This window comes from Vidua chalybeata, chromosome 10 (genome assembly GCF_026979565.1).
Source record: "Vidua chalybeata isolate OUT-0048 chromosome 10, bVidCha1 merged haplotype, whole genome shotgun sequence".
Taxonomy (NCBI): domain Eukaryota; kingdom Metazoa; phylum Chordata; class Aves; order Passeriformes; family Viduidae; genus Vidua; species Vidua chalybeata.
Window position 1 is genome coordinate 85,955 of NC_071539.1, and position 24,502 is coordinate 110,456.

Here is a 24,502-nt window from a genome sequence, read left to right on the forward strand (position 1 = left end):
CTAACTAAATGAGGAAATCGTGTGAATGATGAATTCTAAAGAATTAGGAACAGGAAAGCTGAAATACAGAACTAAATAGAAGTTTCCAGTTTATTTTTTATTAAATTGCATGAACCAGGAAAGAAGGGCTAGGTGCTCTTCTAAATTACGCTATTTGAAATTAAAATTTTCTTCACTCACAATGAGTTTCATATGGAACTGTCACTAACAGAAATGTTTCTTTTGCAACTTAATTCTGTCCTGTATAGATAAATTCCTGTAGTCATTTTGGGTTGATTGTCCCATGGGTAACTTCCATAATGTCAGTGGGATGTTCGTCTGACAAAGATGACCATGAAGACATCTCAAGACTACAGGTATGAAACATGTATTACATCTGCTTTATATCTTAGATCCATTCTGCAAATGTTCATGTTTGTGTGAACAATTTTCTCTAGCAGTCTGGAGACTTTTATCCAAGTTATCCAAGTCAAAATAAAAGGTTGACTGAAATGATGGAAGAAAAAAATACTGAAGAGTTCTGTTGATAACAGTATTTACATTTGCATCTACTCTAAACTTGCTTTCCCAGTTTTCAGCAATATTTATTAAAGGAAGTATTATTTCAGGATTATTCCAACAAGTAAGGGCTTTTCTTATAAAGTTATGGTTAGCATTTTTTGCAATGTTTGTCTTAAATCCAAACAATATGTCTTGTCTTCAGTCTCTTTTATGTAGTCAGTCAATCAATATAGCTTCAGCTCTGCCTGTTTTGGAGCCCCTGACAGAGGCTGGCTATGTCGGCCTCACTGTTCGTATTCTCTGCGATACCCGTCTGGGCAAGTACGAGGAAGCCATTGACCAGCTGCTCAGCAGGTGTCCTGATGCAGCTGTGTTCTACGCTCAGCATGAGCTGAAAGGTGACAATCAGGTGGGCTACTTTCAATACAGTTACTCACTATCATTTGGGGTTTTTCCCTAACTGAAATGCTGTATGTACAGATGGACTCTGGATGGATCACGTAGCCTAGCTTTCAGGCAAAGTAAATTGCTTATATTGTGTTCCACCTCTTCCTTGGGGTTTTAATTCCTTAACTCAGGCCCCAGTAATTGTAATGGAGTATTTTTTCCTCCAGTTTCTTTTGCCACTTACTCTATTCATTGTGGTAAACTTAAATCATAGTCTTTTTAGATGTCAGAGTGCCTCAGAATAAAGAATGATATGTTCTTTTTCTGCTGTAAATTAAAAGCTATCTAGTTTCTCACTAACTGACTATGTCCTGAATTGTTTGTCAGTGTTTATAATGTGAAATCTTAGTAATAAGCTAACTGATAAGAGAACATGGTCCCTTGAATAAAATTCCACTTAAATATGTTCTTCCTGTGTTCTAGTGACTTCTTCTGACCTAGCAATCAGAGTGGTACCAGTACACTAGCAGAAAGATTATGTCTTTGTGTACTATTTTCCCATTAGGCCTCTATACAGTTTTAGTGTTGGAACTGATTTTATTCTAGTGTTCCAGGACTACCGGAGTTTATTTCCATTTCCCAGCACAGCAACTCAATTAGTTGTATGGAGCTCTGCTGACTAGGGTCAGGAAATGTGATCTCTACCAGACAGATGTACTAGAACTCTATTCAGAACCAGATTTGAGCTTTTTATTCAATTCTGAAAATAGTTTCTGTGATTGTTCCCACGTTAGACTAGAATGTGAGGTTGCAGTACTGCATCTGACCACAAGTTAAAGAAACTAGTTACCAAGTTTTAAAGGAGGAAAGAAATCCCTTTCCTTCTCTCCATTCTTGTCTACAAAACTGTGCACAAAACCTAATTTACTGCTACAGCTGTTGGAATGAGACAGATCAAGTCAGGAGACAGAGCAATGCTATTCACCACTTTCCATTGAGCTGTTTTGAGAGAAAAAACAATTCTCTGACTGCATTGGTATTGCTAATTAGGTGACTTTTTTTGTCTTCTAAACTTTTTTCTATAGAGGTATGAGGGACACTGTGTAAAGATTTTTGAGCAGAAAAAAGTTACACTGAAGACTGAAAAACACGACATATGCAAAATCACTGCATTTCAAAGCATTATATAAACTAATTATTGAGTTCATAATAACTGACCTGTATTTATACACATCTGAGCTTAGTTCAGGTTATTTTTAGGAGGTCTTTCGTACTCTTAATTTCAGTCCTTGTTCATTTACATGTTTGCTATTGGATTTTGTGGATTAGGCTCTGTGGTGGAGCAAGCTGCTTCCTGAACTTTGCAAGAGAGCTAGACTTACTGGAAATGACTGCCCTGTTCTTATTTCATCACTCAAAGGTAAATCAATTGGTTGTAACTCAACTCCAGAAGGCTTTGTACATCAGCTAACATTCTTAATAACTGTTCAGACTAAGGACTACTGAGACGATAATTTGGAAAAAAAGGGGGTCTTTTTCTTCAGTTAAAGCTAATGCAGTTTAGCAACCTTTTTGGTCATTAGCACAGAATTCTGCAATGTAGGCAGTGTAGCCTCATAAAAATCTCGGCATTCATTTTTTTATTGAAAACAGGTAAATTGTTGTAATCATACTTTTTCTGTATAGGTAAGGAGGAGACACCATTAAAAAACCTACTAAACTGAACTAATTCTGATTGGGTTTTTCTAGGCTAAATGGCTATATGGTAATAGGCTGTTACTGACAACACAGGGGAGGCTTAAATGTGTGTTGATGATTAGGTCACAGACTAAAAAAAACCAGTATGTTAATATTAGAAGTAGAGAAATCCACCCTAGTAGTTCTGTAGTCCTATCGTTACATGTTTGTAAGAAATCAATAATATTGTGTATAGCTGAGAGGCCAGTGTGATAGTTTTGACAAATTAGGAATTTTAAATAAAGCATATATATTGTTCAAAGTATGCCATTGGAATGCCTGAGAAAAACAGCATTGTGGAGTTGGATTGTGCAGCATGGTCCTTGTAAAGTTCTAGTTTCTGGTGCCAGCAGTTTTTCTTTGGATTTATTTTCATCCAGTAACTGTGTTGTAATTGCATAAGAATATAACATTACACAGCTTGGTCTGAGAAGCTTCTTGCAAAGGATCCAGTTTTACAGATAGTGTTGAGTTAGGGTACTAATAAGATTTCTAGAGCTTGCTTTGCATTTCATACAAAACATGTGAAATACTAGATCAGACTTCATCAGTGTTAGTGCCATGTGTAGACCCGATGTGTCAAGACAGAGGCATGTTTTTGATCTAGGTCATAATTTCAGTTAACTTCGTAGATTTCCCATAGTTGTGTTTGTGCACAAACGGCCATGTCTCAAATGTCATTCCAGGTGTAAAATTTAAATAATTTGATGACTTTGATTAATAATTACATTGTTAATGCTTTGGGTTTTTTCTTTGTTCTAAACTCAAAATACCTAAACAATATTTTCTCCCCTGCTCTAAGCAGAAACTCTATCAATTGTTGCAATGGAACTGGAGCTAAGGGATTTCCTCAGTCTTCTGCCGGAAGATGGAACTGCAGCATTTTTTCTGCCACATCTTCTTCACTGCAGCCAGAGGAAGCTGCTGACCTAAAATAATGACCAGTGGACCTGCTGTCCACTCAACTACAATGTGCTGTAATAAAAAAGTAAATGAAACAAGCAGTATAACTCCTTATAAGGTACTGTGTGCCTCCCTTCACATACATCTTACGTCAACTACTGAAGGACAGCTGTTTCCTGAGGCAAAAAATGTGTTTTGAAGCTAATTCTGATGCCAAAGCAGCTAGGAAATACAGACTCTACAGTACAACTGAACATCCAGTGTTCACTGAAAGTGAAGTAGAAAGTCAGTCTTAAGTCTGTGTTAGTTGGATCACTGACATAGGGAGGAATTCAGGCATGTGTCTAACTGTACAAGTAAAAGTGAGTACCTTATTCTTCCAAGTGGAATTGGGCCAAACTGACTTCATACTGCAACACAGACATTTCCTTGAATTCTAGCTGGCAAAATCAGGCTGCTGCTCTCTCATCTTAGTTACATACCCAGGCAAGTGTTATACTGATAATGTTTTAATTTAGCAATTAGCAAGAAAAGGCCATTAATCAAAGAGAAACAGAAGTGGAAGATACGGACTATGGTTGGCTTGGTACGTTTTCTTTCTTCTGTTATGCTCAGTCAGTAGATAGTATTTGAAGGATCACTAGGCCATGAATCCAGAAAAAAAACCCTTATTTCTTCCAGGGTTTTTGGTAAGCATCTCAGGTGCTTGTGCATGTGTGTACTGATGTTTGTCTGTCTTGTGAGCAGAAAGCATCTTTATGCTCCTTCAGAGCTGGAATTCAGTCATAATAAACTGTCACAATGTTTACAATGTCCTTATGAATGTAGTTTGGGGTTTTTGACAATTACAAAAAATATGACTCCCATGATCCCATAACCATCTAAAGCCCTAATTAGCTGACAGTGACTCTATAAAAGTGTTTTCACAGGAGTTGCAATGTTATTTAAACCTGTAGAAGTCAATCGGAAGAGACCATCTATATTTCAGCTGAAATACATTAACAAAAAAAAAAGATAAAATCAAAAGTAGTTTAACTTATTCAGATAGCATTCCTGCTGCAGGTAAAATGAATTATCTAATTTACTAATAGGTATTATGCTGGTTTCAGTATAATCTTTAAAAAAGACCAAAGCAATTTAGGCTTGTTAAAGAGAAGCAATTTCTTGCAGGCATAAAGCCCAGATATCTTGCTTTCCCTGCCTGTCCCTTACATCTTTCCTTCTCATTTAGCACGGATCTAACATGAGGGGTTGGGTTATTGGAATGCAACCATATCGCTCTTACTGTTTTCATTTTTGAGTAGCATCAGCCATGCTCTAACACTGCTGCTTCCACCTGTCAGGAAACACTTTCTTTTTCCTTGCCAAGAGCTGCAACAGCAAAATGATTCCACTGCAGGAATTGTCAGAGCAAAGCCTTCCAGTACCATAGTCACCAAATTTTGTCCTTCACTGTCTGCATTTCATCAGGCTGATTTCAACCTAATTTTGCCTTAGAATTATTTTCATAACAGAAAACCAAATCTTTTAATGCACATTCTTGAGAGGTACTACTGAATAAAATTGCAAAGTAATTCAACAGAAATAATATAACTATTTTGTTAACTGCTCAATTGTACAATACTGTATATCTTTTCAGTGTGAACCTATGGATAAAGTGATAACCAAATTCCTGTTTTCTAAGCATTTACTACAGACATGCTAATAAAATACGACAGGATGATGACTGATACCCCAAATTTTGCTGTTACTCAGGGTTATTTGCAAACTTTAAAAAAAAGTCCATTTCATTAGCTCTTCCATGTTCCTCAGCTGCTAAATAACATGCATTGGCCATCACCTAGAACATGCGTCACTTGCAAGATACTATTTCCATTTACAGAAACATATATTTATAAGCTGTTACATCCATTCAGCTGTCTTAGTCTGTGGTTTTTTTCTTAGCCATGGCCACTATGCAAAACTGTGTCGAGATGAGTGGTCCAGAAGAGTATTTTCCAAGAAATTAAGGTAGACCTTGGAGGATCACTGTGTTAAAATGCTTTCATCATTCTTGAGTGCCTGGCATGCCTTTACACTTGAATTGATTGAACAATGTTGGGAACAGAGACAGTTAGTCTAGAAGGAGAAAAATAGCTTTATGTTACATTTCATCAAAAGAATACTCTGTGCATGAGACCAGCAGAGTCCAAAATGAGCAGAGGGGAATCCAAGTACCTTCTGGACACTGTGAGTTAGATTTAAAAACAACTTTAAGGTGCAACGAAGGGTACGATTTAATGCAGTCTAGATGGCTAATAATAAAAAATCCAATGTACTGCTGATCCAAGTTGAAAGTCTGTTTTTACATGTTTTCTGTGTACTCTTAAATTAGCCTTCTTACTGTCTGGACATCTGGCATAACATACTCTGTAAATCAGTTTTAGTGTTTATAAAATAGAATTAGGTTCTGTTTCATATTCCAGTGGTTCATCAGATAGAATTAGATTTTCTGTTTAACAATGCATTCTGTATTTTTTAGTATAGCTATAAATGTAAATCATATGGTTGTATATATATACAGACATCACATATTTTGAACTCTTTCTACTGTTCTCTTTCTCTCAATACTGGTTATGCTCTGTCTTTTGAGTACTGAAAAATGATGGTTTTTAAATTGTATTAACTTTTTAGCAATAAGAACTTTTCTTCAAAATTCAAGTTTTTTCACTGGTGATATTGCTAGACCAAGGTAATAGTGTCCGTAAAGCTACAACATGCCCTTGAGAAAGTCAACACAATTGTAGTTTTTCAGTACTTCAGGTGTATGGGGATGATGAATTCAGCTGTATTTATCAGCTGTCCTTCTTTTGAAGAAAGATTGAGATGAAGTCTGTCTCTCTGTCTCATGAAGAATTCTTTTTAAATAAAAAAATCTTTCACTTACATTTCATGGATGGTAAGTTGAAATAATAGTCAGTTATCATCCAGTCCTTCAGCTACTTCATTTTCCTGAGCAGTGCTGAGGGAAGTATGACCAGGTTGCCTGCAACATCTTGGCTTCTAGACATGGAATATTGCTGGGTGCCTGAACTGGTTCTAAGTATGCTGTTCTGTCTGTGAGCCCCATTGTGCATCTTAAAACATAACGAACATTAGTGAGCTAGGTGCTCTTACCTTCCTTTGGGAGCACAGTGTAGGTTGCTTCCATGCCTGCGTGGATGTGGTCAGTAACGTGACAGTGTAATAGCCAGGTTCCAGGGTTCTCTGGGGTCATTTCCACAGTCTGAGATGTTCCAGGGAACAGATCAAAGACATCTGCCCGGTAAACCCCTGTTTGCTTCAAGACAAAAAGAAGCAACAGTTCAACTGTGTTAAACACACTTTCTGTGTATCATTTCTACTGAAGCATCACTTTGTACGTCCACTTCCTGCTCCAAAGTTTAATAAACTAACAACTAAGTGGAAATGAAGGAAAACTATAGCTTTTGTCTTACCACAGCTGTGAAAAATTCACAGCTATCTTGTTGAAGTAACTTCTGAGGTTACCAGTGAGCAAATGCTACTGGCAGATATTCTCTGGCTCTTGTATGTTGATCAAATACAGGTTTGAGGCATAAAACCCTTATGGTCAAAGTAAAAGCCCTGCTTACTATTGTAATATGACTTTTCACCATAGGTAACAGTCCTTGATATTTGACTTACCTCTCATTCTTAACACAGCAAGAAATAAGTGAAAAAGATCTGATACCTTGTAGTCAAAGCTGTGGCCATGGAAGTGTACTGTATGAATGTCTATCTCATTGCCCATTCCCATCAGATACCAGCTGACATTATCTCCAACGTGCATAGTCAGGCCATGCAGATTTCCAAACACCTTTCCATTAATGGCTAAAAAGAAGGAAAGTAAGACAGAGAAAACAGATAAGATTTTGTGTATTGTGTATTGTTATCTCTAGTATAATACAGATTGAAAGATTTGAAAGCCAATGCCAAACAAAAGTAATGGTTTTGGAGGGCACATGATGAATGTTTATATTCCACATTAAACTAGAAAGAAAACGATAAAGAAAATTTCTTTTCTGTACATCATTGCTCATATTGCAGTTTTTAAAGAGCTGTGGGATTTGCAGATCTTTTTTTAAATCAATCTTTGTAAAAGAGTAAGCTTTACAAAGACATGCTTTCAGGATGCACATAGCCTTTCCAATATATCCAGAGGAGTTGTTTACTGACATCAAATCAGAACTTCAAATTTCATTTTTATTCTTTCTCTACTAAAACTTCAACATAAGAATATACTAGGAGGTTTTGTTGTTGTTAAGGGTTTTTTTAACTTGTGCAAAAAAGTCATTCACTGGCATTAGCAGTGTTTTCAAACAGTTTGAGTAAAGATTTTCAGGCCTTCTATTCTGGAACTGGAAATTCAAGGGGCTGAGAAAGTTGAATTTACATGCACTACCTTCAAATACATAATTCTGTAGAATTCGCAGAGCTACATGAACTAAATTGGGAAACATACCATGCATTTTATTACTTTCAAGGAATCCCTCATCCTCTTTGTCAACAAGGTGTGGATTGGTAGAATATGTGTTAATGTTTTCATCCAAGTACCATGACTCATTTTCATCAAAAACCATAAAGAGAAGAGCAAACTGAACTTTCTTTTTAGTATGAAATGATGGCAGGTAATGTCTATGACACACAACGAGTGTGCCTATTAATCCACTGTAAGTGTCCTGAAATGACAAATGAAAACCCACATAATTGCAAGATGTAACTAAACAGAAGTACTTTTAATGACATACAGGAATCCTTTTACTATCTTCACAGCTGTTTGTATCTGGGAATAAAGGCAGCCAGTGTCAAACTAAGTTATTTCTCCGCTGTTATATACTATCCAGGAATCAAGTTCAATGAAGACTACCTCATTTTCATCTCTTGCTATAAACATTTCTTCCATATTAATTTACTGCTCCTTTTTCAAACTATTTTTATAATTTTGAGCATGATTTCCATTCAAAATATACTTCCCAACACTATTTGTATTTGTTGAGACAATGGAAGAATACATTAATTTCCATTAGAAATATTATGTTAAGCTAATTCATACTTGGTAAAAAATGGCAGAGTTGTGTTTCATAGTTGCATTTTAGTTTTCCCACAAATGACTGATTAGATATTGAGCAAGCTATAAAGTGTTAGCTTTAAGGAGGGAATGTGAGATGATCTATACCAACAGCAGAACAACCAGGAAGCAAAACCATGAATGTCTGTAGCATTGAATTTCTGCCCTGATGTTCTTGCAATTTGCCTTCAAGAAACATATAAATTCAAAGGTACGGTAATAGGGGAAATAACTTGGCAGAGAAAACAGAAAAAGTTTCAAACTCATCTCCTTTGACTATATCTATGTTGGAGACACGAACAAAACTGATATCAATAATATACCTTAACAATGTCCACTGTTGAATGGTATGCCCATGCAATACAATGTGAATCTCCTCTCCCAGGACTAGATCTCTCTGGGACTTTCCAGACATATATTTTTGTATCACCTGAATTAAATAAGTATCAATTAATTGTTGAAGTTTTCAGTGTGATGGCCTACAGGTGGTCATCATGAATTAGATATTATTTCCATTGACAGCTTATATTTGTCTTGAAGTTCCCCTTCCCATTTACTGCACTGGCTAGCTGATGGTCCCTTCTGCAGATCCCTGATTCTTCTTGACAATGGTTTTGTGTCTGTGTGAGTGTGTCTGCACTGTCCAGTTCACCATACTTAACAGTTGATTGTATATTTTGTAAAGATCACAGAGGAAATTGAGAAGTAATAGCATAAGCTATGCTTTCCCTATGGAGCCAAATCTGTTTGCATTCATGAAAGGTGTAGCTACATTGTGTCAAAAAATTACTGATCAGTCAAGGACTGGGATACACAGCAATAATTAGCAGGGTCATTTGAACTGTAGAAATATTTGTCATAATCAGCATCAGAATTTTAAGAACTTGAGGCAAGACAAACAAAAATGATGTTTTTCCTACTGTCTGGAAGCTTGCTAAATCTTACCAGAAGTCTTGATGTTACCTGCCGGAAATAAAAAAGGGTGGTTTGATACCTGGTTTAGTTACAGCAACAACAGAACTGTCTGTTTTCACTCCGTGGGCATGGATAGAATAAGGTCTTGATGCTAAGTTCTTAAAAACTATTGTAATTTTATCTCCAATATTTGACACAAGCAGCGGCCCTGTTGGATTGAAAAGAAAGATTAACTTGGTTTTACAAAACATCAGAACAGACAGAGAGCCAGCTTGTTGTGTTCAAATTCACAACATTGGCTTATAATTCAGATGAAAACTGTATAATGTTCACTATGACATGCCAACTTGAGATGTTAAAGTTAGGCCTCTATGTCTCAAGTTCTGAGCACCTGCTGTGTACCTGAAGTCAGTTTGGATGTTGCTGCCCAGTTTTATGCTGACTTAGGATCTCTGACCAGGCAGCAAACCAAAAGGGTTTTTTTCCTTGTAGAGCAAGCAGTGCTATTTTGCAGGGAAAGCACTACACTAAAAGTAGCAGTTCCAAGTAGGTTTTCCATTTAGATTGAGGCAATTTTTTGTGGGTAGAACTGTACTCAATATTATTCAAATAGTATATTTTTGATTTGGGTGACTGCATTTTTTGCATTTACAAAACTGAACATGATGACTTTACCTTGAATTTCCAGGTGCTGCTGCTCCTTTACTCTGTTTTTGAGAGTACTGAATGTCTGATCGGTGTACTCACGATATACTACCTTTTTGTACTTTGAGCCAATGAATTTGTCATCTTGATTTAAAAATGGATTGCCAGGGCTGCCAAAAGAATAAATAAATGCATTCCTTCATGTATTTTAGAACATGTATCTTTTGCAGGTATGTCAATTAACTTTCAAGCAAGAATCTGGCTCAAAAGAAGTAGTAATCTCATAAACTGAAAGAGTAATCTCATAAAATGCTAGTATTGTCAACATGAAAACATTCTTGTTAAGCTGAGAGGTTCCCCTTCATAAGGTTAAAAACCCCACTAAATATAGATCAAGCCTATGGTACTTGAAAAAATGCTGAATGCTTGCCCTGGCAAATGCTTCAAATTGCACAAAGATACACAGCAACTTGCACACCAAAAAACAGAGCCTTTGGCAACTTCAGTGTATGTCAGAAATGAAGCCTAAAACTTGTAAAGCTGAAGTGCCTTGCTGACATTAAATGGCAGGGATTCTCTGCTGAGATCATGGGGGCTGGACACAATATGGGGGGAAAAAGTCTGGTAACAGCATAGTCCATATTACTTGTGCTTAGAATTATGTCAGAGTCCACTGGTATACAGGGCAAGGAAATGTACTATCAAACTGAGGAAAAAAGAAGAAAATACAATTAAGTAAATAACAAAATACAGTTATAATCTGTTACTCAAGTAATTCAGGTGGAACACAGAAATTCATCATTCTTGTTTAGCCTTTTCTGCTAATTGGCATGAATTAGTTTATCCAATCAGTTCTCTCTCATTGAGAGTCAAATACTGGAAATAAAAACACCAAGACAACAAGCTTGTGGATTCAATAGCACAAACTAAGTGGATTCAATCATGGACATATCTTGTGTAAGCTCGTGAAATCGAGAGGGGTCAAAAAGAACCTTACTCAGACTACAAATAAACATGAGACAAAGACCTTGTTTATCAGGACATAGTCATCATAGATAAGATTACAATGAACATTTTAAGCTTTCCACATCAAGGACTACCAACATCAGTAAATAACAAATGCACATCCATTATCCAGGATCCATTAAAATCTACACCTCTCCCACAGAAGATCTGTGCTATTTCTCAAACATTGTGCTGTCTGGCTCAGTTACATGGCAGCACTGCTGGGGAAGGAGAAATTCAAGTGAGCCCAAAATATATTTGTGAAAAGAAAGTGTGTCTAGAAATGTCTGGAAGAGGAAAAGGTTCAGAGGAGAAGGGAGTTGCTCCTTTGCTTTTTTTGCATTTTTCTGCCCTGTGTATATTCTGAAGTACCTTTCTTCATGGTATTGATGCCGCTCGAATTCCCATGTCCTGTTAGGAGAATAGTCCCATTGAACTTCCACTGCAGCAATGTAGTAAATCTTTTCATGCAAATACGTAGGTACATCTCCACTCCCCCAGTGGCATTTTTTCACTTTGTAGTTCTGTTTCATGCCCCCAGTGTAGTGGTCTGCTGTCAGGCAGGACACTTCAAAAACTCCTAGGAGTCATATAAGAAACAAAGACTTGAGACTGAGACACAGGTTATTGCTCATATTAAGTCCAAAAATCTTTGTGCAGTATGGCTACTTGTAGTAATAACATTCAGCATACAGAGAAGCTAGAAAAATCAAGGATTTAGCATTAAGAACATATGTCCTTACAGTTTGGTGCCCTTCAAACACAACTATGTACAGTTTTAGCACCAGGATCAATATACCAGCTACTTAAAGCTTGTCTCTATGCACAGAGTATGCATAGGTAACAGTTTCTTCATTAGTAACAGGATTTTTAAATAAGACATTTACCTTCAGAATCAGGCTTCATAATAGCTGTAAGAACTGTATGTGGAAACAGATTTGCTGTATCCCTTCTTGTTCCTTTAGTTACAAATGTGTTTTCTGAGAAGTATATCCCATGGACATCAACTTCTGAACCCAAGCCCATCAAATGCCAGGAAACAACACTTCCTTTACACATCTCAAGACCAGGCTGATTTCCATACATATAACCATTAATGGCTATAGAAGAATTGAGAAAGCAAAAGCCACCTTGATTAATATATTACTTAATTCTGCAATAGAGTTTAATTAATAAACACTTCAGATGTAATGTCATGCCTTATATTGAAAGAAATATCAATGGTAAAGTACTTTATCACATAAAAAAAATTAAAGAATCAATTCAAGCAAAGCAACTTTTAAACCCCAGTGTTTAAAAATAATTTCCTTTTCAATCTCCACAGCACATATTGTTACCTTGGCCAACGAGAAATTTCCCTGCTTTCTACTCGTCACATATACAGGATGCATAAAGGATCCTGTTTTATACCCTGCAACACCTTCCAGCTGTACAGTGGAGGCAATCAGAAGGGTTTTTTGTTTGAGTTACTAACCCTTTCTAGGTTAGTAACCCTTTTATTTCTACTAACCCTAATCCTTTGCAAAACTTTCAAATCCTGGGCTTCTCAGGTACCACCGAATGCTCAGCACCAAGAGATTGTAAACAGGAATGGCCCTGAGGGGAATTTTTTTTTCAAAATGCATAAAACAAATATGCTTAAAGATTAGGACTTACTGGCAGGGTTAGGGCCTGAGGGTAAAAATGTCTTTTTCATGTGAAACTTGGAAAACATTTCTGCAGTACTAAAACACAATCAGTGTGAAACTCAGTTCTGCCCTATTAAAGAGGCAAAGAGCCATTCTGAGACGAAGTCCAGCTGGCAGGTCGAGGGAGGGGATCCCTGCCCTCTGCTCAGCACTGCTGAGGCCACACCCACAGGGCTATGCTGAGTTCTGGGCTCCCCAGTATAGAAGACATGAACACACTGGAGAGAGGGCATCAAAGGGCCACAAGGATATGAAGGGACAAGAAACCATCTCTTCTACAGGGAAAGGCTGAGGGAGCTATGCTGACCTTTCAGCCTGAAGAAGGGGTAGCTTGGGGGATCTCACCCACCTGTACAAACACCTTCAGGGAGAATGCCAAGAGGATGGAGCCGGGCTCTTCCCAGTGGTACCCAGTGGTAGGGACAGAAACCCTACTGACACTAACAGACACCAACTGACACACAGGAAACACTGTGAGGCTGACCAAGCACTGGCAGAGGCTGCCCAGGGAGATGGTGGAGTCTCCATCCTTGAAGGTATTCAAAAGTCATCAGGACATGGTCTTGGGCAAGTGGCTCTGGGTGGCCCTGCTTGAGCAGAGTGTTGGACCAGGTGATCTCCAGAGGTCCCATCCAACCTCAACTTCTCTGTAACTCTGTGAAAAACTTCCTTTCAGCTACCCCATCTCCAAAGCAGAGGTCAGTTTTGTCTTGCTGCCTTGGTTGCACTCATAGTGGCTGCATGCAGTCTGAAGACCTAATTCCTCCTTCTCTCTGCTCAAAGTGGTATAATCATGCTAAATCCTCAACTGCCATGCAACACATTGAACAGCTGGCATTATACTTTGAGCTACCACACTTGGTTGAAACTGAATTGCACTTAAATGTTTTGGGGTTTTTTCCACTGGAAAGGAATGAAATGTCTCTGCACTATACAGCTTTCCTGCGTCAAACATGAAACCATTAAAGTAAAAACCTTACTGCAGAAATTAATATTTCAATAACTAATAATTTTCTTACAGTGCATTTTGTTGGATTCTTGGAAGTCTTCATCATCTTTGTCAATTTTATCAGGACTTAGTGTAAACATCAAAATATTATCATCCAAATACCAGCTCAGATTCTCATCAAATACTGTGGCAAGTAGAAAAAACTCCATGTTCACATTTTTCTGTTGAGAAGAAATAGTAGAAGGGAAAATAGAAATGAATGAACAGAAAATGTCAGGGGAAAAAAAACCTATGTTGTAATACTTTATGAGTACAAGTCACAAAATAGAGTAAATGCATACATTGATACTTCATTCTGATAATCTCAAAGCTCTGTAATTGCTGTATCTAGTGACTATCTACTGCTAATGTTCTTTCTATCAGCAGGGACCACCTCTGGAAGTGAGTTTGTATTTGACCTTTAAAATCCCTACATTTTCCTAGAGATTCTCATCATAGCTGAGACTTGAATGCCAGCAGCTGCTCATGACAATGGTGTTTTCACATAGCAGTGACTGTCTATCTGGAGCCAGATTGAAAACCACTCCCACTTTCTTCATGTTTTTTATTCCCCTTAGGACATGGGTGAAACTGTAATGTGGAGAGGAGGTGGTGCAGTCTGGGAAGAGAAAGCAGATTCAGCTGTGACGATGCAAATGCTTCCATTTTTGTTCTTTGACTGACCTGTTTCCCAGAAGAAAGCAGAGATCCTTTCCTGCACACTAGGAGAGGACCTACAAGGCCAGAACTGGTGTCTCTGACTGCATCCACAGCTGAGTAATAAAGCCAGGTTAAACAGTCTGGGTCTTGCTCTGTGGGACCCACATCTTCTGGCACGTCCCATTCATATGTAAATGTGGTGCCGGGACTCACATGAGAGGCTGGAGATTCGGTACCTATTACAGAAATCAGCATTGGGAATTATGCCAAGTGCACATTCTTTCTTTTCTCACCTGTAACACATGGGCAGGTAAGACAGTGAGTCTCGGGTGCCGCAGCATCCCGCCCGCGGCTCACCTGCGGGGGCGGCGCCGAAGCGCGCCCCGGCTCCGCTCCTGCGGTAGCTCACGCCGTGGGGCTGGATGCTGAACGGGCGGCTGGCGTTGTTCCGGAAGGTCACCCTGATGCGCTCACCCACTTCAGCCCTGATCACAGGTCCTGGAAAGGTGTACATGGTCTAATTATGGGATATTTCTATCAAATGGTGTACAGGTCACCACGAATTTATGGCATTCAGTGGCTGGCTGCTTTTTCCCTTGCACAAGGAATGCCCCTGGACCTCTGTGGCCACAGAGCAGGTCCCTGGCACGTGTGCTGAATCACACAGCAGCCCAGCAGCAGCCAATCCCAGTTCACGTGGAGGCCCAGTGACTTTCAGGACAGTTTCCTCCCTTTGGAAAGCGATTTACAGACATTAGCACCAACCCATGCCAGGAGCAGCAAGGTTATCAATAGAACTAGATCTGCCTGGCCTGGCCTTGTAATTAAGAGCCTGACCTTTGGAGACCATGGCATGCTCCTACAGGGAAGCTGGGTACCATTACAGTGTTGTGTTCAAGAGTTTCTTTACACCTTGGGGGGAACCACAGGCACTAATGACTGCTGGAGGCAGGGAGAGCTAAGGGCTTCTCCTTGGAGTTGGGGGCACTGCTCACTAACCAGTGGAAGTGACTGTTTACTCTCATAAATCTTTGACATTAAAAAATTTTAGACTCTCTTACCTAGGAGTCCAAGATGTGCTTCCTCTGCAAGTCTTTTTTTATGTTCAGTGAAAGAACCATCTGTGTATTCTTTGTAAATTGCTTTTTTGTAGGAGCCACCAATTCTTGTCTCACTTTGTTCAAAAAAGATCTGAGATTCACTGTGTAAAAGAAATTGCAAGAGATGCAAACACTTCAAGTCAAAATGCTCAGTTGTAAAAAGGCAGTGGAACCTTAACCCTGTTTTCAGAGCTATGGCGTGCTGAGTTTGTCTTTTTGGGTTTCTTTTCAGTGGTATGGTCACACACTTATATGCAGTGACATAGAAGATGTGCAGGAATCCATTATCCTTCACTAACTTCTCCTTAAGAAAAAGCCGCTGTGCTGAGCTCCCGTTACAAAGCCAGTGTGCTTAGAGACTCATTGACGATGATTTCTAGTCAACATTTCATAACCTTGAATTAATTCTTTTTATTAGAAGTTACAAAAAATCAACAGGAGCATATACAAACACCAAGAATATGTAACATCTATATACAAAGTGAGAAGATTCGGTCGATACTTCTACTCTTTAAGAAAAGACCTTTCAGTGTTTTCCAAGCACTATTCAGACACTGAACTGTGCCTCATTGCTTGTGGAAGAGGTAAGTATGCTTTAACTCACAGATGAAAAACTTGAGGAATCAATGTATTCAGTGTATCCAGTTCTAAAATATGTAAACACAGTGTAAAGGACAAAGCTATCTCATGCAATCTGTTTCCTAGATGAGATACCATTAGCATGAGTTTCATCATCTAAGGCAATGGTCATGATCTCCTGCTTTTTCCCTAACTCAGAATAATCAACCATCTTGAATAATCAGGACTCACAGCCTATATATGACATAATAATTAATCTTAATCCCACTGAAATTACTAACATAGCAGCAAAATTTAAGGTAAGATTACAAGGAAAACAAATGACCTATTTTGGTCTGATATTTATTCTAGCATTAATATTTAAGCACAGATGAGGACAATGAGCAATTATGCTTAAAAGTCAGTTCTACCATATGGCTTACCTTAGTTAGCATGCTTAAATAAATTCTTCTTGGAAAATAAAACTTCTTTAATTAGAGGCATTTACCTGTCAACAATTAATTCTTGTCCTGTAAAATGGTTCACTGAAGATGGGCCATAATTCCAGATGATCTCTTCAGCAGCAAGGAAGTACTGTCTTATCTTTGTACTCTCACTGTGACCTGGTGTGGGTTTCTTACAATCTTCTACTTTAAAAAGGGCCTGCATACCACCTGGGAAAAAAAGAGGTAGAGAAACCTAGGGAGAAGGAACTGCATTTTGTTTTCTCTTTCCCTGCCTCCAAGAGCTTTTCTGTTCCCTGGACAATTCCCACACCATTGATGGATATGCAAATCACAAAGTGGAAGATAAATGCTATAAAAGAAGGTGTGCCAGCTGAGCTAGGATATAGAAACACAGCCGTGGTATCCACAGCAGGCAGACAAGTGTGGTAAAGGGCATTCTGCTTGAAAAGCTGCCACTGGCATGGTGGAGAAGATTAGGGTCAAGTGGACACAGTGCTGTCCATGAACCATTCAGCCAAGGTCAGGTGTTACCAGACTGACCATCCTCTATCTAAATATAATCAACAACTTACTTGTGGAACTCCCAAGTCTGCATCCTAAGGGAAGCAGTTAGCAAATCTGTTTGCTGGAGACACAAATAATACAGTGAAGAGAGCCCTTTTTCATCTATAAATAAGGCCAGAATGCCTCAGCCATATCAGGATATTGCTTGATCTGATAAAGCTTGGAACCTCTGTGTAATTGAATCTGTAGGTTATACACTTCTTTTTATTTTGGAGTTTTCAAATCTTGGAGAATGATTTTCTGTTCTGTGTTCTTTCCCACATCTGTGACAAATTACTTCTCTTACTTACAGGAATATAGGTAATTCAAAAGCCAGGAATTAGCTTCTAAGTATTAAATATGGCTATTAAAACTGAAAATACATGATAGTACAGGGAAGAGAAAAGAAAATCTCTGTTTATTCATGAATGTACTTTCCAGAACATGTATTTGTCAGCAGGCAAGTTATCCTGCCTGTCCTGTGCCCCTTGTCAAAGATGGAATGAGCCCCAACTTTTTTGTTGGCAAACAGAAAACTGTGGTTAGTTATCTCCAGCAGGAGGCAAACATCATGCTGGTTTTTTTCCCAAAGGTGAGGCTTGCAAAAATGCAGCTGTGCTAATTGCTGCCAGCTGCTGATGATGTCCATTAGAGAAAAGAATCCTTTCATTCCCATGGCTACAGGCTCAAACCCATCTAATGCACTTGTAGGCATTTCAATTACTCTGAGAGTTTTTTTTACCTAGAGGAGAATATTGCCTGGCATATCACCAGGTCAAGAGCCCTGCAAAAGTGACTCAGTAAACTCTTAGCTCAAGCTAAAAAAATTTGATCACTGAAACTTGTAATGTACCTTCAATGTGGTCATTCACTTGGCAGCTGAGCAGCCATTCCCCAGGGCTCCTTGGTACCATGACAGCATCAATGAATGTGGCTGGGAAGAGGCTGATGGTGTCAACTCGATGATGCCTTTCTATTAAGGTCTGTCCATGAAAGTAGGCTGAATGGATATCAGCTTCATTACCCATGCCAAAAAGATGCCATTTTATCTTATCTTCCACACACATTGTGAGGTTTGGGAGGTATCCATACATGTACCCATTGATTGCTAAAATAAATGTTATTTATTACAGTTAACTTCACAGACTTTAGGATGTTTTCTTCAAATGCAGGTATCATATAGCCATTGCTCTATTCTTCAAAATAGAAAGAGCTTCAAAACAAAGCTCCACACCTTTGAAAATCACTGCCAGTATCAGACATATGCTTCCTCTACATAGCTATGATTCTGGAATACATGCCAGAGCCAGAGGTATCTTATTTGTTTACACTAACAGTAAGAACTGTTTTTCTAAACTATGAAATTATAGTACAGAGCTCAGGACTAAGAAACAGAACAAAGTAACACAACTCTGTTTAGAATACCTGGGAAAATTACCCTGGCAAAGAGCTTCTTGGCCCCTAAGAACTTTATATCACAACTCCAAAGATTTGATTGTACAATACTTGCCATCACTTTTTAATTTTTTAATTTTTATTTAAAAGCATCTGTCTTAATTCTCTAAGAAAAAACCCTGATTAAAAAAAAAAAATCTACAATTTATCTTTAAAAGAGACAAGACAGAAAAATATTACTTCACAATATCAGTGACAAGCAACATTGATATAATGTTCTCTCACAGTGCATTTTATTGCTTTCCTGGAAGTTCTCATCATCTTTGTCCACTTTGGAAGGCTCAAAACAGTATGTTCTGATATTGTCCTCTAGATACCAACTGAGATTTTCATCCACCACAGAAAACATAAGGATAAATTCAGCATCAAAGCGTTGATCAGTGTCCCTATCCATTGTATCTGAAAAATAAAGCAGTATATTCACAATCTTTGGTAACTGACAATTTTTTTTGTCAGTTTTAACTCTAGTCTCAGTAGGGCTGGACCCTGTTTACTTCATGTTTTGACACTTCCCTTGAGCATGACTGTATACATAAACTTACAGAAACACTTAAGAAACAAAAAATCCCTTTTGATAGATTCTATAAAATTACTGAGAATAAATACTGCGTGTTAATCTCTTTCTTATATTAGTATTTACAATTCCTTGTACATTGCTAGCATAGCATATCTCACTCATCCGGATGTGTGAACAAAGTATTTGCAAATTATATTCAGTCTCATACACAAAATCAAACTACTTCCTACACTATTAAAGGCAGCTGATTGAGAAGACCAAAAGCAGTTATTTCAAAATCAATTGTAATCTTCTCCTCTTCCAGGAAGCTATTTCACTTATATTTATCAATGATAATTATCAATCAGCTTGCATATGTATTTATTTACTCACTTATTTATTTATGGTTTACCTTTCCTGCAAATTATTAAAGGCCCAACAAGCCCTGAGGCAACATCTCTTGGAGCATCTATGTGGGAGTGGTAAGCCCTGGTTATGCAGTCTGCATCTGCTTCAGCTGGACCTTGATCTTCTGTCACATCCCATGTGTAAGTGTACTGGCCTCCAGGCTCCACAGCATCATCTCGCTTTTGCAAATCTTTGGTGGTGTCAGGATAAAAAGCACCTGAAGAATTCCACACGGTCACCATTACCACAGCACATTCACAATAGGGTGTTAGGATAGCACCTGCCATGCTGAAAGTTGACTACATGCTGCAGCAAAATGGACTGAACATCTGAACACAGGTTAAAAACCCACAACTTTTAAATCAGATGACTAGATGTTTTCTTTCTCTTTAGGAATCTTTTCCTTTGCTTTTGAAGTCCATAGGAGTACTTTGATTAACGGCCCATTAAAGTTAGTCTTAATTTATTCGGAGGGGACTATGTCCTTCTTGTAAAAAGATAACAATTCAAATATTTGTAAAACATTTGTTAAATATTAATCTTGGAAACTCTTCTAAAAAATTGCATATGCCCTGAAGGAATATAGGTGTTGCTGGAATGATAACAACAGAAAAAAATTCCAAAAAGTGTACGTACTGCTACATAATACACTTTTTTGATCCGACAGAGTATGTCTCTATCAAAGCACATACTAGTTGTAATGAAAACAAATTACTAAGCAGTATCTGTGTATCTTATATACCATATACATCAATTTAGTGTTAAGAATTTGGAACAGTACATTATTATTGTTAACAATGTCTTCCTCACAGCATCAAATTTTTATATATCCTCCATACTTGAATTTCTTATATACCTTTATACCCACATTTTGGTTGAAACACAAATATTCTTATTTCAGGTAAAATGTTGATCTAAAATTGCCTTCTTCACAAATTCCACTTTTGGCTTTGTATCTTACTCTTGGAAAATTATCAAACTTAGCTCCTATTTTAAATTGATTGTGTCCTAATTTAAATCTGTTTTTACTTGACCAGTCTTCCCTCTGATGGAAGAATACCACTTACACTCAGAGGGACTATTAACTTTTGAAAAATTTTGGTCCAGAATGGCATCAAGCTTACCTTCATTTTCTTTTGTGTATCTTACACCATGTGGATGCAGCGTGTAGTTTCTGGAAGCAAAGTTTTTCAAGTGAATAGTAATGGAATCTCCAACTTCTCCCTTAATTATAGGACCCAAAAAACCCAGCCAGGAAGGTTTGTCAACTATCACATCATATAAATGATTGGTATACTGAACGTAGATAGCCTTCTTGTAAGTGTTTCCTATCCTGTGTGGTCCTCTTTTGAGAAAGACTTCAGCCTGCCTGTAAAGAAAATACACAAATGCATCTGTCACGTGGTTTTTAATTAATAGTCTCAAATAAAGACCAGGTCTCTGCAGCGCTATGCACAACTACATGCAAACCTTGTGGTGAAATAAGTTAATACTGCCCAAAAATGCAAAGCATTTTCTACAAGGTGGAGTATTGTTTGCACATATGGGGAAGGAATTGTAGGTGCCTTGGCAAGTGCAGGTCTGAAGTGTAATTAAAATGCCAGTGCAGAGCTCCACTTGGAGTGAAAAGGCTCAGTTACTATAATTCTGAGTGCATGAGGCTCTTGAGCTGCAACCTAAATCAAACATGTATGGTACGGCTCTTCTTGGACCATTTATACAGCTACCTTTTAGTTGTAGAGTATTCCTTCTGCACTGTGTTTTTCCCTGCTCCTATAAACATCAATCTCTACACAAGCACACCCTCAAAAAGTGTCCAGGAGGAGAAGGGGAATCAGAGAAGCTGACACTGAAAAGTACAATACAAGGGACTGGCTACATTGCAGGCATACAACCACTGAAAACCTGAAATTAATGTAGCATGCTGCCTGTCACCACATGGGGAGACAGGGGAAAGTGCAATTGAAAGTGCAGTGAACTGCAGTGGTTTGTTATATTACAACACAGCTCTGCAATTCTCAGACATGATGTCCTGTTTCCACCCCCGATCAGAATTACTAGCCTGCTGAATCCCTGGCAGTGTCTTACATCTCACAAAGTTTGTGAGTGGAAAAATGAAAAGCTAACTGCTTCATCTCACACCCGATTGAGTGGCAGGTTATGGCTGAGGCTCTCACTAAAGAAAACAAACCACAGGAATTCTTGCAATCCCTCATCCACAGACTAAATGAGGACTGCATTTTTGAGATTTCTGATTTTCTAATTTCTGATTCCTCTCATCATTGTTTTTGCCTTGATACTCTTATATAATCTTAAACACACTGAAAAAAGAGAATAAAGGAACAGTTTTCCTCTCTCAAATATTTTCCTGATGCTTTTTATCTCTGGATTTTCTTTATTGATTATGCTTCCCCTTCCTCATCCTACATATCTTCAGCCTACTTACAGCTCTCACTCTGCACTGGACCTTCTTTGCCTTGTAACGAGCAACCCAGCTCCTCCACTGTGGGTTGAAGTACCCAGCTGTGTTTCTGCACCGGTGAAAACCATCCCTGCCGACAATGAATAACTAAAAAGGAAACCTGTGCTCGGTAGGAAAGTTTTAAATTTGTAATTTGTTTTTGAATTTGGCAATTCTGCATTTAAAAACAAAAATCATCTCTTCAGCACTAGCACTTTAGACATTCAAAATTAAACACCATTAGACATTCAGGGTCTTATTCTAGTCTCTACTTAGTAAATATTTCATTACAACAAATTCATACTCTAGTGCATATTCCAATGCTTGGAATTAGCAGAACATTGGAATGCAATTCTCAAGCAAGCCAGGAAAAAAATCAAAATTCCCTTATATATCTGACAGAAAACCCACTGACACCAAGACTCATTTCACTGCCTTTTCAGTACAGCCCTGGTGTCTAAACCAGATGAAGCTGTAAAATAAAACTCAGCCAGTGACACTGCTTTACTTACTCTTCTTCTGCAAAAAGCTGCCCAGAGATGGCGCTGGCATTGCCAGGTGCATAGTTCCAGACAGTCTCTGTAATGCCAATATAGTATTCCCGGTTCACTGTCCCAACGTGGCAACAGCAAGAAACCAGCAAGCAGATTAGGAGAAATAGCTTCATTTTGCAATCATGGACCTTGTGGAAAACATGAAATAAAAACACAGGACAGGCACATGCAATTTCCTTTTATATGTTCCTATCTCTCCTACTCCCCACATCCTTACCTCCCCCTCCCTGCTCCTGTTTGCTTTTGTGGAAACAATAAAAGCAATTGCACAATGTCTCTGTGTGTCAAGAGCAAACAAAATATTCTGGTAACTTCATCAGTTCGGAAAAGCAAAGAATTTTTTTCTATTTCTGCCAACCTACAATCACACAAAATAGCATTCAGATTGTCGTAGAGTGCAAATCTTGTCACTGAATTGAAAGGAGATTTAAACGGATTTACAGACTTAAGCTTTATTACATTCTTTGCTATCTTCATCACTCTACAGCTTTCTACTGAGAAAATAATCCTATGATATGTGGCACAAGAACACAATTTCTCAAGCACACTGTGAAAAATTCTAAGTAACACCTTTTCCCTGTGTATCTGCTCTGCATTGACACAAGGAGCCCAAGCTGTGCCTGCTCCGTCTGTTCATACCTCCGAACTGGTGTGGGACAAGCAGAAAAGGGAGGACTGAGGTCACTGGGACCAGTATGCCCACCAGTGTATGCTTGGGTTAGCTCTGCTACCCACCACAGTTCCCTTAGAAATGTAATTTTAGCACAGAGCGTGGCACATATTGCTAGAGATGGAAAGGATCAGCTATTCATGGATGGAGGTAGGGAGGTTTGCATCCAACTTTCCAAGCAGTTTTAGTATTGCAAAACTGAGGCTCAGAAATCCACAAAATGACCCCGCTATGTTATCTTCCTCCTAGTCTGTTGCCGGACAGGATAAGCCCCACTCTTCAATGATTAAAACATGAGATCCAGATAATCTTAACTGTAACCATTATCTAAATGCACTACCCAGTGCCAAAGGCTTCTTTTTCTTTATTCAAGTTCTGTAAACATTTTGAATTGGTCTCACTGAAAAATAAGAACAAAATTGGATCTTAAACATGGAACACTTAAAAACCACCTAAGCAAAGTTTGCAATGGCACATTTTTTGAGTATATATCTATCACAAGGTGGTTGGGTCTGAAGTTTTAGGCATAAAAAGCCACCTGAGAACTTCTATTAAAAAATATGTGTTTTCAGTCACTTGGGAATTCTTTAAAAATGTCTTCTGTGCTCTGAGCACTGACACAATTACATTCATTCTAAATTAAAATTACAATTTTCCATTGTATGGCAACTTAAAATTATCTGTAATAAGCAGGATATCCCTTGCAGATATTTTAATACCGGGCAGAAAAATTATGATTATTTTGGATAGAAGACTAAGATTCAGAACCTAACTAAAATATAGCAGTTTTCCTTGAATGACATAAAAATCTAAGTCTTGTTCACCAGGACTATGGTATAAGATAATTCACAAATTTTAATCACTATTCCTATCAGTCACTGTCAGAATATTTAATTTCTTCATATTTCTACACATCTGGATTAAATGAAGGATTCTACTTCTCTCTAAATGACAAAGTCAGTTTAGACTGACATTTTGAAATCTGCCCAAATCTATGATGAAATTCTGGAGTTTCACAGGTTGATGTCACGTGTTCAAAATTATATCTGTAGGGATTTTTTTTCCTTTGCCACAGATGAAGATAAGTAGTGCAGTGGAAAGATCAGCTTATCGGGGTTGCATATGCCCCATTTGTAAATTAGGTGAGGTAAAAACAAGAAAACTTTTACCTCTTGTTGAAATACTTTAATTCAAAGTTATTCCTTTCTAAATAATTTGTTAATTACTATGTAGGTTTTTGTTCAGATTTCCATT

General features: G+C 38.1%; 2 protein-coding genes across 8 annotated transcripts in view; one reads left to right on the forward strand and one right to left on the reverse strand.

Annotated features, from left to right (window-relative positions):
* The window catches only part of HPS3 (HPS3 biogenesis of lysosomal organelles complex 2 subunit 1), a 20,697-nt gene extending 15,439 nt beyond the window's left edge, over window positions 1-5,258 (forward strand). The window contains exons 14-17 of the mRNA XM_053951179.1: window positions 249-356; window positions 704-910; window positions 2,218-2,308; window positions 3,431-5,258. Of these exons, the coding sequence (XP_053807154.1) occupies window positions 249-356; window positions 704-910; window positions 2,218-2,308; window positions 3,431-3,558 (534 nt within the window). The 3' untranslated portion in view covers window positions 3,559-5,258. The remainder of the gene's footprint in view (window positions 1-248; window positions 357-703; window positions 911-2,217; window positions 2,309-3,430) is intronic.
* Window positions 1-22,725, reverse strand: part of CP (ceruloplasmin) — a 27,610-nt gene extending 4,885 nt beyond the window's left edge. For 6 of the 7 annotated variants that reach the window (XR_008432497.1, XR_008432496.1, XR_008432495.1 and 3 more), the window contains exons 1-18: window positions 22,537-22,725; window positions 20,688-20,932; window positions 19,568-19,780; window positions 18,885-19,058; window positions 18,058-18,312; window positions 16,703-16,868; window positions 15,598-15,737; window positions 14,894-15,034; window positions 14,561-14,772; window positions 13,908-14,058; window positions 12,088-12,300; window positions 11,573-11,780; window positions 10,226-10,365; window positions 9,630-9,758; window positions 8,959-9,065; window positions 8,030-8,246; window positions 7,259-7,398; window positions 6,685-6,847 (exon numbers count right to left, since the gene is read on the reverse strand). Coding sequence is in view for 4 of the 7 variants with exons in the window: in XM_053951177.1 (XP_053807152.1) it covers window positions 6,685-6,847; window positions 7,259-7,398; window positions 8,030-8,246; window positions 8,959-9,065; window positions 9,630-9,758; window positions 10,226-10,365; window positions 11,573-11,780; window positions 12,088-12,300; window positions 13,908-14,058; window positions 14,561-14,772; window positions 14,894-15,034; window positions 15,598-15,737; window positions 16,703-16,868; window positions 18,058-18,312; window positions 18,885-19,058; window positions 19,568-19,780; window positions 20,688-20,932; window positions 22,537-22,691 (3,169 nt within the window). In the remaining 3 variants the exon portion in view is untranslated. Of the gene's footprint in view, window positions 1-4,021; window positions 5,647-6,684; window positions 6,848-7,258; window positions 7,399-8,029; window positions 8,247-8,958; window positions 9,066-9,629; window positions 9,759-10,225; window positions 10,366-11,572; window positions 11,781-12,087; window positions 12,301-13,907; window positions 14,059-14,560; window positions 14,773-14,893; window positions 15,035-15,597; window positions 15,738-16,702; window positions 16,869-18,057; window positions 18,313-18,884; window positions 19,059-19,567; window positions 19,781-20,687; window positions 20,933-22,536 lie in introns of those variants that run through there. The other variant, XM_053951178.1, reaches the window with a different exon arrangement.
* Between the last annotated feature and the right edge of the window lie 1,777 nt (window positions 22,726-24,502).